Raw genomic sequence first — 12,730 nt, 5'->3', positions numbered from 1 at the left:
TCTATATGCTTGTGCAAAAGAATGAATTCTTGAGTGTTCCACGGTATTGATCTTTATTGATCCATCCTTTTTGTATTACCGTGAGGCTCCGTGATGTATCTTATGTTGAGCACGATACAACCAAGTTGATTATTCTTGATTAGCTTTGTTGGTTGTTCCGTGAGGTACGTTATGTTGAGCATTTAGAACTAAATTAATCATCTTCTTGGTTATTTAGTTATTACTCTACAAGTTCTCTTGTGTTGAGTATATGAACGATTAAGCCAATCACTCTCTTGTATGGTTATCTTAGTCGTTGCTCCGTAAGTTTACTTATGTTGAGCACAATGAATTAAATTGATCACTTTTGTAATTAATTTGATTATTATTCCGATTAAATTAATCATGGGTTTTCTTGTGATTAATTTGATTGAGTTTTGGATATAAAAATCATTCTCATGGTTTTGGTGTCCAATAAAAATCCTTATTTTCTCTTGAAATTAAGGTCGGAAGTTGTTGTTTTTTCGGGAATGACATCAACTGGGGGAGAGTTCTTTTGAACTTGTGCTTAATGGTCATATCTTGAGGGTGTGCGGCTGTGGAATTTTAGAGGGGTTATCTTGTATCCTTAAACTCCTTGATGAATGTTGTTAGCTTCGCTATATGATTGCATCTAAATAAGATGATGTGTGGTTCTTTCTATCAGTCATTAAATGTCTCTTATGGAAATTTCATTATGATCTCGTTCTTGTACCTTTGCCAATTTTATTGACAAAAAGGGGGAGAATTAATATGTAGTTCACACTATAAATACATATGGTTTTCGGATCATTGTGTAAGGGAGAGTGGTTTTCATGTGAGATGGAGTATTGACTAAGGGAGAGTGATACATATCACCATAGTATTATTGTTGAAGTTGTCATGCAATTGGACTTTGACACTGTGTAATAATACAATGACATTGTATAACAACGATCGAGACCGATGCTTTCTCATTGTTATAGCTACGGATCTTCAACAACGATGGTGCTAAACTTACAACCTTTGGGATCATTGGAGTACTTGGAAGTGACGAAGATTTCGAGGAATGTTGAAGATTAGACATGTGGAATAGGAGCTACTAAAATTTCATTATCTTTTTTGTATTCCATATGTATTGATAGTTTTGTCACTAAAATTGACAAAGGGGGAGATTGTTAGAGCACTGCTCGGTCAAACTCGCATGCGTTGTTATCTCAAGCATGTTTGTCAATGTTAGTGATCAAAACTATAAGTCTTGATTTCTAGTCTCTTATAGATAAGTCTCGGACTAGGATAGTAAGTGAAGTTGAGATCAAGGACTTCATGGCGATTCATCATACAAGTAGAAGATCTACTCAAGGAACCGGTAGAACTTATCGACAAAAAGGTATGTGGAGACTTGAACTTATCTGTCACTCAAAAGTCTATCTATTCTATCTCCTACTCTTTGAGACAAAAGTCGTATGATATATATAGACTAGATCATACACATTTGGTATTTCGAGCCGAGTATACCTCGCCTATCTATATCTCGAAATATGTGTTGGTAAGCTTTTCGTTTCAACCAAGTTTATCTTTACCTAGTGACGAAAGTCATGAATGTTTCAATCACTTTGAAAATTGCTTTGACGAGAAATAGTGCAACAACTATATAACATCCTCTAAGAATGTTTCAATGATTGGAATGAGAGTTTAGATTACATAACCAATGGATTCCTTGAACCGAAGTTTTTGAACTTTGTTGATCAAGAGAACCGGAAGTATGGCAAGTGCCAAGTCCGCGAACTCAGTCCGCGAACTGCCGAAGTTCTCAAACCCGAGAATTTCTGCTGGAGTTGACAAACTACTTGTGTGAGCCAAGTCCTCGAACCCAGTACGCGAACCGGCGAAGTTCTCGAACCCGAGAATTTCTGCTGGAGTTTGTAAACTCTATCTGGTGTCTTAAGTCCGCGAACCTAGTCTGCGAACTTGAGAAGGTTATATATCTAAAGATGATTTCTGAACTTAATCTTAAAAGACTAAGGAATGCATTTGCAAATCGTGGCTATTAAATTTCATGAACCGATTCGAGTGAATCAAATCATCTTTGCTTCAATTGTGTCTTGTGTAGTTACATAAGATTTCATTGCAATTGAACAACTCTCTTAACTAGTTCATTTGAGTCAATATTGAACTAGTTATGGTGAAGAAGAACATGGTTGGTATGAAACGCTCATATGGTTAACCTCTTTGGGTAGACTATTGTTGAACCAACAATGTACATGTTTGGGTGCGGTTAACAAACCTAGAAGCATACAGTCATTTGTGTATGACAAGCTAAGCTTTCGATCTAACGGTTGAGAAATATTAGCTTGAATCTAAATCAGGTTTTCATCTAACGGTGAATATTGATTGCTTTGTAACTAAGAAAAAACCCTGATTTGAAAGGCTATATAAAGGAGACGTCTAGTACTGTGCAAAACTAATCCCCACACCTTATGTGTGATACTAGTTTGCGTACTAGAGTCGTTTCTCCTTTAACCTTAGGTTTTCTTCTTCTAAAACTAGGTTAACGACTTAAAGACTTCATTGAGATTGTGAAGCCAGACCGATACTACTTTTATCGTAGTTGTATGATCTGATCTTGCATCTTCTATCGTAACAGTACAATCATATTGATTGGCTTGAGATCATGAGAGTTCTCTGATAGGCAAGATAAAAAAAGTAATCACAAACATCTTCGTCTCATTGTTTGTGATTCTGTAACATCTTGTTTCGCTACCATACGTTAAGATTGTTGTGAGGTGATTGATTAATCTAGGTTGTTCTTCGGGAATATAAGACCGGATTATCAATTGGTTCTTGTTCGCCTTGATTATTATCAAAAGACGGAACAAAAACTTTAGGGTTTTTCTGTGGGAGACAGATTGATCCTTTGATAGACTTGTCTGTGTGAGACAGATTTGTTTATTGTTAAAGCCTGCGATTTTGGGTCGTATCAACTCTTAGTTGTGGGTGAGATCAGCTAAGGGAATCCAGTGGGCAGTATCCTGCTGGGATCAGAGGCGTAGGGAGTTAACTGTACCTTGGATCAGTGGGAGACTGATTAGGGTTCAACTATAGTCCAGTCTGAAGTTAGCTTGGAGTAGGCTAGTGTTTGTAGCGGCTTAATACATGTGTATTCAATCTGGACTAGGTCCCGGGGTTTTTCTGCATCTACGGTTTCCTCGTTAACAAAATTTCTGGTGTCCGTGTTATTTCAGTTTCCGCATTATATTGTTTATCTTTATAATTGAAATAATACAGGTTGTGCGTTTAGATCATAAAGTAGATTAATCCAACCTTGGTTGTTGATTATCATTGATTGATCCTTCGACATTGGTCTTTGGTACCGTCCAAGTTATTCCTTGTTTTAGGTTAGGACTCGCTGATTTCTATTAGCTTGAGTAAATCAAAACAAGAGAGAGATACTAACTCGTTGATATACTTTTAATTGATTGAGTCTTGTTGATTCTCTTGAAAGTATATTCGAGTTAGTCCATACAGATTGCTAAGCGAAATATTGGGTGGTGTTGTTAGACCCCCGCTTTTCAGCCAATACAATAAAGGAAGGTTAAAATGTTCATCAAGTAAAACATGTTTGGAGACTTGAAGTTAGTAAGAAGTTACTAATTGCCATGCACAACTTCAGTAGAGACAAACTTAATTTAAAAGGAGTCATACAAAGTAAGTATGTTTAGCTGCATAACTGGTAGACTCAAAATGAGGACATCATTAGGATTTCAGACATGATTTTCTGAAGTTACATGAGACCTTATCAGCAGCAATAAATCTATCACCACCATCAAAAGTAGGATACATTCATAACAAATGATCTTATGCAAGCCCAAAAAGTGAAACAACAAATGCATTAAAAACTGTTTAGATGCTATACACTAATTACATTTTTATAACCACCATCAACTTGCATGAACCTGTGTGTCAAGTTTGGATGTTCTATCTAGTGTTCACAGAGAACAAAAATTTCGAGAAACAAAATTGAGAAGTGAGAAGTGTTTCAGATCTTTTATGTTAACTAATTCATATTTACTATTACACCACTACAATAACTCTAATTTATATTATGCCCTTCTTTTATGTCCTTATATTTTCATTTACTCACGATTTAGACCTTCCTATTTTTTCTTTCACATAACACATCTCTTAGGGATTTTTTTTTGTTTCCCCCCTGCCCATGCTGCCCCAAAGTCAAACTTTGCTGACTTTGCCTAATGGCCGACCCTGATGATGCAAGAAGGTATAATAGGCCAAGATTTGGTGTATGCATTAGTTCAAGGCAGGTACAAAGCTTGAACATTGCAAACAAGCTAACAATGCAAGAGTGGCATTGTTATTGTCAAGCAAATTGGCTAAGTGAAGCATACCACACATGAATAACCAGAATGAGCTTAAGGTGTTGGCCTTGATGATTGAAGCATAAGGATTTTCCGTGCATTAGCTTAAAGCAAGAAATTTGCAGCCAAGATGGCTGAGCATTGGATCAAGGCTAAATTCAGTAAAACGCAACAGTTGAGCAATACGGCTCAAGTGACAGTATGAGTTGGTTACGGGTTTCACAAGCATGCCAATGACGCGAGACAAGGTAGAACGGTTATAAAATGAGTTTATAACCATGTGGGAGTGTTCATAACCACCAAGAACAGGTGTGGCGTCAATTGCCTAGACAACACAAAAGCTAGCAGTTGAAAAGCAATGTAGGCGGTTATGGAAACTACTTATGGGACACATGGTTGTTCCATGCGTGTACAAGTGTTGTGCACGGTTTTGGCTAGTAAATCTACTGTATAAATAGTCCTAAGGAGTGGGAAAATCGATAAGCTTACATAGGAGAGAGTTTTGTAGACATGTAGTCTCATACTTGAGAGAATAAGGCATCACCAAGAGGGTGATGTCTTGTTTAGTCCATTGGTTTGACATAAGTTTGTAATCTTCCTTTAGTACAATAAAATGGGTTTGTTGCAGTATTCTTTGTTTTCATTGTGTTCTTGATTTGTGTGGGAATTGTTCAAATACATGGAAAAACCTCTTATGCTAATGGGGGCACGAAGAGTTAGAGATAAAGAAGAAAAGACTTCCGTTGTGCAAAGCCTTATGAGTAAAGGCAGATATGTACTTTGATGCAAGTATGCAAGGCTGAGCAATTTTGGGTGAATTTGATTCACTGAACCACAATCATTATCGGTCATGTCCCATAAAAAATTTAAGCGATTATATAGGCATATGATACTTGCCTATAACGTAGTTTCAACTTTCAAGTCACCTAGTAGAATCAGGGGTTGAGGCATCTTACGGCAGTGGTGCAACTAGGCACCGGAACGGCGGTGACTACTATACAGTTTTTATACACAAGTTACTGAATTGCTTATTTATATTTTTTTGATGGAACGAGGGGCTTGAAAAAACCCCCAAGAATTATTTATTAAAATACTTCATTCAAATTGAGGTTTGGATTGTTACATAGAAGAGATGGTAGGATGACACACCCTTCTGTTACATCATTATATATTGTACATTGACACAACTAATTTACAATGTGATTTCTTTGATCTACATGAAACTGAAAATCATGGGAGAATCTAACTAAATCCTTGAATCTCCAAGGAACCTTTTGATCATTCCCCAAAATGGCTTGCTCAATATTATCTGCATCTCCTTCCATTATCACATCATTGAGATTTAGATCTTTAAATAATTGAGTTTTCCATTTTAGCTTAGCCATCGAAGAAGTTGTATCAAAATCAATAATCTGGTATCCCAAAATTCTTCCACCATTAACCTGAATTACCTTCCACATAAATAATTGAATCTTCTGTGAGAAGCCTGAGATTCTCCAGAAAGTCTTCCAAAGAAAATCATTGTTATTCGAAGTTGCCTGAAAGTAATTTACTGAGAGATTTCCATAACATAATTTTGTCCAACATGAGATTGTTAAGACAATAATTGGTGAAACAATCTGATTCAATAAATCCATGTCTTTGATTTCATCATCATATTCCATCAAAACTGTCGGAAGGTTGTGATAAATCGCTATAACAGCGTAATAAAACATCAAAAGGCTTGAAGTAGCCATGGATAATATGTGTTCAAAGGAAATAAGGAACCAGAAATCTAAAACCTAATATGACAATAATTTGTCTTATTTTTAATTCAAATCTACTAACTACATAAACCTAAATCTAGTTGGAAAATCTGATTTCTCAGATAATCCTTATAGATTTAGATTTGAGGATGCAAAAATCTAGAGGAGAAGTTTTGGATAATTTCGGAGAAAAAACGGTTTTGGAGAATATCGCTTACCTGTTTAGCTTGTAATACCCGTATACAAGATCTGAATTGCTTATTAGAAGGACTAAAATCGGTATCTTTTTATATTCGTATTATTCGCAACCAAAAATCAATTTCTATATAAAAAAACCCCAATTCTTCCCATTCTGACGCAATACTTTCCAATGGAGAAGAAGAAAATGAAGAAAAATGTCCCAGAAACCCCAACTCTTCGACCCTTCTTCATCCAAGAAATCTTCCTGCGACTCCCAGTGAAATCTCTGTTAAGACTCAAATCTCTTAACAAATACTACACAACTTAATCTCCAGCCAAAGATTCCAGAAACTATATCTCGATGACAAAATCTCAAAAAAAAGACACTAATCCAAGCATCATTCTCCATGATTATAAAAGATTAGATAGGTGCGATCGGGACTTCAGACACCTTCCACATTACGCATCATCGACTATAATCCAGTGTAACGGAGGCCAACTTGAAGATCAGACTGATTACACTTTTATACCGCTCATGGCTATCAAATGTACTCATTATGCAGTTGTAATGGTTTGGTTTTAATGAGCGCTGCTGCGATTTATGTCTACGGCGAGAGCAGAGAGAAGTTGTTTATTGCTAATCCGGCGACGAAAGAGTACAAGACCATCGGTGCGGAAGAGGTTTCGTATAGTTTGTATGGTTTAGGGTATATTTCTAGGAACGATGAGTATAAGGTGGTGAGAGTCAGGCTGAGATGTGGATGGATAGTTTAGAGGCGGAGATTTACACATTAGGAGGATCGTCAGATGAATGGAAGGGGATTGGTAGTATAAATTACAAATTTGAGGATCATCACGGCGTGTTGTTTAATGGATTGCTGCATTGGGTAGCAGACAGGTGGGAGAAGGGTGACCTGGGTCCATGGCGCGGAGGTGAAGTTATGGTGGCTTTTGATTTTGTGAGTGAGCAATTTTTGGAAGTGGCATTGCCGCAAGATCCTTTAGAAACTCGAGAAGAAAGGGCAGTGAGGGTTAGAACTGTGGGGGAGGAGGATGCCTTTGTGTAGTTTCGCTTATTGATCGTAAGCGGATTGATGTATGGGTAATGCAGGAGTATGGGGTGAAGAATCCTGGTCTAAAAGTTTTACATTTTCCATAAATGTGAAGAACACTAGAGAGTTTGGTCTCTCATGGACTCAAAACACAACGGTTGCGAGGCTCATACGGAGTTTCGAGAATAATAATAATGTCTTATTGCAGGTTGATACCAGTTTAATTCTGTATGACCCAGAGAAGAAAAGAATTAGGCAGCTGAAGATCGGCGGCAATGAGGAATGGACTGATGCAGAGGTTTATGTGCCGAGCCTTTTTTCACTTAACTCTCTTGCTAACAGTGAAGCGCAGAGGCCGAATAAGAGGCAGCGATTTAACTCTGGTGCTAGGTTTGTATGGCAGAGGCCGAATAAGAGGGAATCTCGTAGAGGGTGCAGGGTGGAAAACTATAGAGCAAAGCTGGAAGAGGTAAAATTTGTAAAACATTACAATATTAGCTTTTGTTAATTTGTTATGGTTGATGTCAATTAACAATTGACGCACTTTTATGCACTTGCAGATTTGTCAAGGTCGACTCGAGGATGACCCAATTCTGGCCGTGTAGGTAGCAGCTTTGACCCCCGGACCAGCTAAACCAGGTCTTCATCACTGTGTTTTGATGGCTATTTAGTGTGTGGATGCCATTTGTCTAGTTATTTAGATTCTCGTTCACTTATATTAGTAGCTTTTCTATTTGTGTTGCAGGATAATATGTAGTAGTAAGAAGAATTTATTGGATGCAATTGCTTTTTTAGCTTCTCAATAGATATTCATTTATATCCATTTTATTTGTTCACTATACCTGGTTCAGAAACGTTCATTTGCTGCACACAATGAATTCATTTGCTCAATCTAGCCTGTTTCAACGAGTGCATAGATGCCGCATTAGGCCTTGTCTAAACTTACAATTCTGAAATCATCCCTCCTTGTCTCCTTGTTGAAGTTGTTTATGATAGTCCAATAGCTCCTCTTGTTGTGTACGGCCAAACTCAGCTATTTCTTGAAGAGTATCCCTGCTTTCTTTTAAGTGCTTAGATTGGAAATTAGCTAGCTATGTCCATGGAGAAATTACTTCATCTGTTTGTTTAGCTGAATTCCTGCATTGTTATCGATGTTGTTATCTTTGTTCTGAGCTTTCCATCTTCAGAAGGGTAGATTTAGTGATTTCCTTTTCCATTTCAGACAGCCTCAGTACTTTGTTAAATTCTATTATTCATGAAGAATAGGAGCCTGTGATTACTTTCGACTGTTCTAAAATGACTCTTTGAATGTCTTAATGAAACACGATAAACAATATATGCTGCCTTTGGTGGTAATAAATCTTTAATTTCTTTGACAGTAATTTCCATTTTCACAGAATTGCTCCATGACACAAAACTGGTATCATGGTTAAAAATCTGCTGTTCTAACTCAAAATCTGTGCCGCGACTTAAAAATCTGTTCCATGACCCAAGATGTTATAACGAAGTAGAAAGCCTAAATTGACTGTCTAGTCTAGGAAGAGCATAGTTGTTTTCATATTCCAAGTCTCTCACTATAAATATCTCTTGCTATGTCAATTGTAAAAACTGAACTAAACTGAAAGAAACCACGATTCAATTGAATGGTTGTTCCCAAAACTTATGGACTAGTGATTTTAAGTCGCTCAGTTGATCTCAGTGCACAAAAACGAAGAACTCAATTTTCTTTGGTCTGGTCTTATAAGAACAACCCTCAATCTTATATATGGGTCTTACTCTTACATTGCAATCTTTGAAGTCAAGTAGCCATGTCTACTCCCATTGGTTTTCTTTTGTTCTTTCTTTTGAAGGAAAATGAGTAATGAGTGATACTACTTCCTTTCCAAAATCATAGAATCAGCAAGGAACCAAGGCATGATGCGTATAACTGAAGATATAAAGATAGTAGACAATGCAGTTGACAAAAAATTTACTTTAATGAATATCAACAGAAGGGTTATGATCTATCTCTGTAATAGAGCTAGCAACACAGATAACTTGAAGCTTGTTACTCTTTGAAGACGCTAGTTATCAAACAAGCACCAGTGACAAAACAGAGTAGGGTGAAAAACTACAGTACCATGACCAGAAAGTAAATCCAAAACTCTCTATGCACAGCCTTGTTTCTATATATATAATATTCCCATATTTTCTTACAAATTTCGTAAAACTCAGGAAAAAAAACTCAAAACATAATACTCCTAAAACCTTTAATCTGCAAAGAAACCTTAAAACATAATACTCCTACAACCTTTAATCTGTAAAGAACATGAGGCAGTTTGTTGGCATTTGAGAACTTCGCTCCAGCATATACTCAAACTCCATGTTACCTGTCACTTTAAAACACACTGTTGTATAGAACCTTCAGAGATGATAAAAAAACTCTCAAAATATTCAGAGATAATAAATAACCCTCAAAATATTCATTTATGATAACTCAAAAGACAATACACCAGATACCAAACACAGCAAGCATTTAAAACACACACAACAAAAGGCCGATACACCAGATACCAAACACAGCAAGCGTTTAAAACACACACAACAAAAGGCCGACGAAATTTTGCTACAAACTCTCAGAACATGCATTATTAGTAAGTAAGAATCTAATGTAGGGTCATCTGGTTGAGATTTATAATGAAAAAACAGATCTCAATAATTCTTTGGCTCTATGAAGAATTGTTAATCAGATCCTAATTCGAATAAGAGTTCACATACTTTCCATGCATCCATTATAACTAATTTGCTACTTAAGTCGCTACTCACTTGGCCTTAGCGGTTTGCATACTACCTTCAATTTTTCAAGAATTTCTCCTCAGTGCAGTTTGGGCCTTGAAACCACAGCTTGTTATAATAGCAAGTACGTACACTGACACTGATTTGTATACTAGGGACAGCTCATTATGCACATACTCCATGAGTTTTGAACACACAGAAGTGCACCAAGAATACACAAACGGTGGTTCAGTATGCGAGACTAAACCCTTTATTCCCATAAGATGACTGCATATCAAGAATACACAAAAGGTGGTCGACCGTAACTGTAACCGCATAAAACCTGGCTATTAGGTCATACGCAGTTACAGTACCAGCAGTCATAGTCATAATGGGATTGAACAGTTACCTGAATTCCAAATTTCTGAAGAAAACATCTCAGATAAAAGAGAGTTCAAATGGGATGACTATCGCACCTTAACTACCGCAACGTTTGAACACGGAACTTCTTCGTGGATGATGTGCGCCTCTGGACATTCTGTTTACGTTGCTGACAATGATCGACCAGAACTGAAGGTGACGAACCCAAGCTTGGCCAACAATCTGAAGATGAATTTCCTGGTGCACCCATCTGGTTCCTGAGTGTCTGCGTCACACTCCTAGTTGTTCGCCTCAGGTTCTGACTTATGACTGCCGGTTTAACCAATTCTGTCGAAAACTTGCTTTCACAATTAGCTCTGCTTATCAGTTGCTCATGGAGTTTCTTAACTGGTGCAGCTGGCACAAACTTCAGAAGCTCAGCAGTTCCCCACGGACTAGTCGGAAATTTTGATTGGATCTTGTTGTTATGGTTCTTCAGTGCTGTTTTAAGTTGCGATCTTATGCACTCATCTACGATTTGGTCTTTCTCCAAGGCTACAAACTTCACAACAGAAAAATTCAATCGAGAAAAATGAGGAACCATGATTAACAACATCTTGAGCACAAATTAATCAAATTGTTCAGTAAACTGCACATGCAACTTCTAGCCCGTTAGATCTCTAATTGCATTGAAGCATCGAATGAACCATATCTACAATGTAAACAACATATGTATACAAGAAAAATATCATGTGATACCTTATGTTGAAGCAAGACAGGTTCCTTGGAGTTTTCCTTGGACTTTAAAAGAAACCCAAACAACTCATTCAGAGCTAACCTCTTCTCCTCTGATTCATTTAATCTACTCAACGCCTCGAACTTCCTCGCCTGTTCAATTCTCGCCTCCTTCTTTGCCTCTTCGAGTTTCAATCTCCCATCTAGAATCACTCGGTCCATCTCACCCACTACATCAATTAATGTCTTCAATGTACCACCTGTTGCCATTTCAGCCTTAATTTCTTGAACATAACCCACCATTGGAACACACATCTGTTCGGCTAATTCACGTATCAAATCCTTCACGCCATCTTCAACAGATTTTGTAACTAAATTCATTTGTTCAAATATCCCTTTTAAAAGCCTCAACACCGTGACAATGAGCTGATTACTATTAGTTTGGTCAATACGGTGAACATTTACAAGGTACGAAGCAGATTTCTGGAATGTACGGTGGATAGAACTGGAGTGATGATTCAATGTTTCCAGAATGTCATCTTGGCGAGTATTCACATGAATCTCAATCTTTCTCAGAAGGTAAACAAGTTTTTGAAGCTGTGCTCTTTGTTTCTCCATGACTTCCTTTCTTGCTTTTCTAACTCTCGCACTGTAACTTACCTCCTCCTACAGTATCAATGTCTATTTCTAAGAAAATGTACACATACAGATGATAAACCCGCGCTAAAAAGATGAGTGAAATCCATGAAATTAAAATTTACTACCTCAACCTGATCTCGTTCTTCAGCTGGAAATGGAGATTTACTTGGATGCTGAAAATTGAATTGATCCGAATCAGATTCCATGTAGAAGGTAGAAGATCTTCCTTCCTCGGCCATTTCTTCAGTCTTTAAACCAACGAGTTTCATTAAGGGAATCGACAATGAAGTGAATACATCTTCAGCCTGTAGACAGTGAAATAAAGAAAATCTATCAAACAATCATAACCTAGGTTTTGAAAATCATAACAAGGAAATTTCATAACCTACATCAAGTAACCCCGTCTTGATCTGAGATTTGAGATTGTGAAATGAAGTTTTCAGTTGCCGCTGGTGATGAACGATCTTCAACATCTTTGTACGAAGATCTGCCATTAATGGAGTTTGGGGATTTTTGCGTTTCATCATTTTTGAGTTTCTCTCTCAGAAACAGAAACCTTGGTAAACGAAATTTGAACTTAAAATGTGATGAATACAAATATGGTTTTAAACATGGTCTTGTAGGGGTATTAAATATACTCCACGTCTTCTTAAATGTAATTCATTTCCTTTTGAATCATATAAATATCTTTTCAATATTAATAAAAATTTAGATAAAAATCATTTTATTTATTATCTCAGTGCTAGTGATGATGGTGGTGATGCCGGCGGTGAAGGTGGTGGTGCCACCAGATTTTGGGATCAACTTTTGTTGTTGACACCAGATTTTGGTATCAACTTGGATTGTTGACACGTAATCTTGACTTAACTAATTTCCGAGTTTCCAATTTTGG

At 37.1% G+C, this 12,730-nt stretch overlaps 2 protein-coding genes across 7 annotated transcripts; one reads left to right on the top strand and one right to left on the bottom strand.

The window, feature by feature from the left end:
* The first annotated feature begins 6,484 nt into the window (after positions 1–6,484).
* On the top strand, positions 6,485–8,177 carry LOC113307610. The gene is made up of 2 exons (XM_026556063.1): positions 6,485–7,819; positions 7,911–8,177. The coding sequence occupies exons 1-2, from the start codon at positions 7,397–7,399 to the stop codon at positions 7,953–7,955; spliced, it is 468 nt and encodes a 155-aa protein (XP_026411848.1). The 5' UTR covers positions 6,485–7,396; the 3' UTR covers positions 7,956–8,177.
* Positions 8,178–9,371: 1,194 nt separating this feature from the next.
* LOC113311797 lies at positions 9,372–12,441 on the bottom strand. Of its 6 annotated transcripts, none has more exons than XM_026560595.1 (5): positions 12,228–12,441; positions 11,964–12,143; positions 11,224–11,865; positions 10,581–11,026; positions 9,372–9,725 (listed from the first exon to the last, which is right to left on the bottom strand). In XM_026560595.1, exons 1-4 carry the CDS (start codon positions 12,363–12,365, stop codon positions 10,586–10,588), a joined length of 1,401 nt encoding a protein of 466 aa, XP_026416380.1. In that variant the 5' UTR covers positions 12,366–12,441; the 3' UTR covers positions 9,372–9,725; positions 10,581–10,585. The 6 variants fall into 6 exon arrangements, with proteins under 6 accessions (XP_026416380.1, XP_026416381.1, XP_026416382.1 ...); XM_026560596.1 differs by having other exon boundaries at positions 9,372–9,719; positions 11,224–11,862; XM_026560597.1 differs by having other exon boundaries at positions 9,372–9,719; positions 11,970–12,143.
* Positions 12,442–12,730: the final 289 nt, after the last annotated feature.

Source organism: Papaver somniferum, chromosome 9, assembly GCF_003573695.1.
Source record: "Papaver somniferum cultivar HN1 chromosome 9, ASM357369v1, whole genome shotgun sequence".
In the NCBI taxonomy this organism is placed as follows: domain Eukaryota; kingdom Viridiplantae; phylum Streptophyta; class Magnoliopsida; order Ranunculales; family Papaveraceae; genus Papaver; species Papaver somniferum.
The sequence above is the reverse complement of the archived record's forward strand: the minus strand, read 5'-3'. Positions and strand labels throughout refer to the sequence as shown.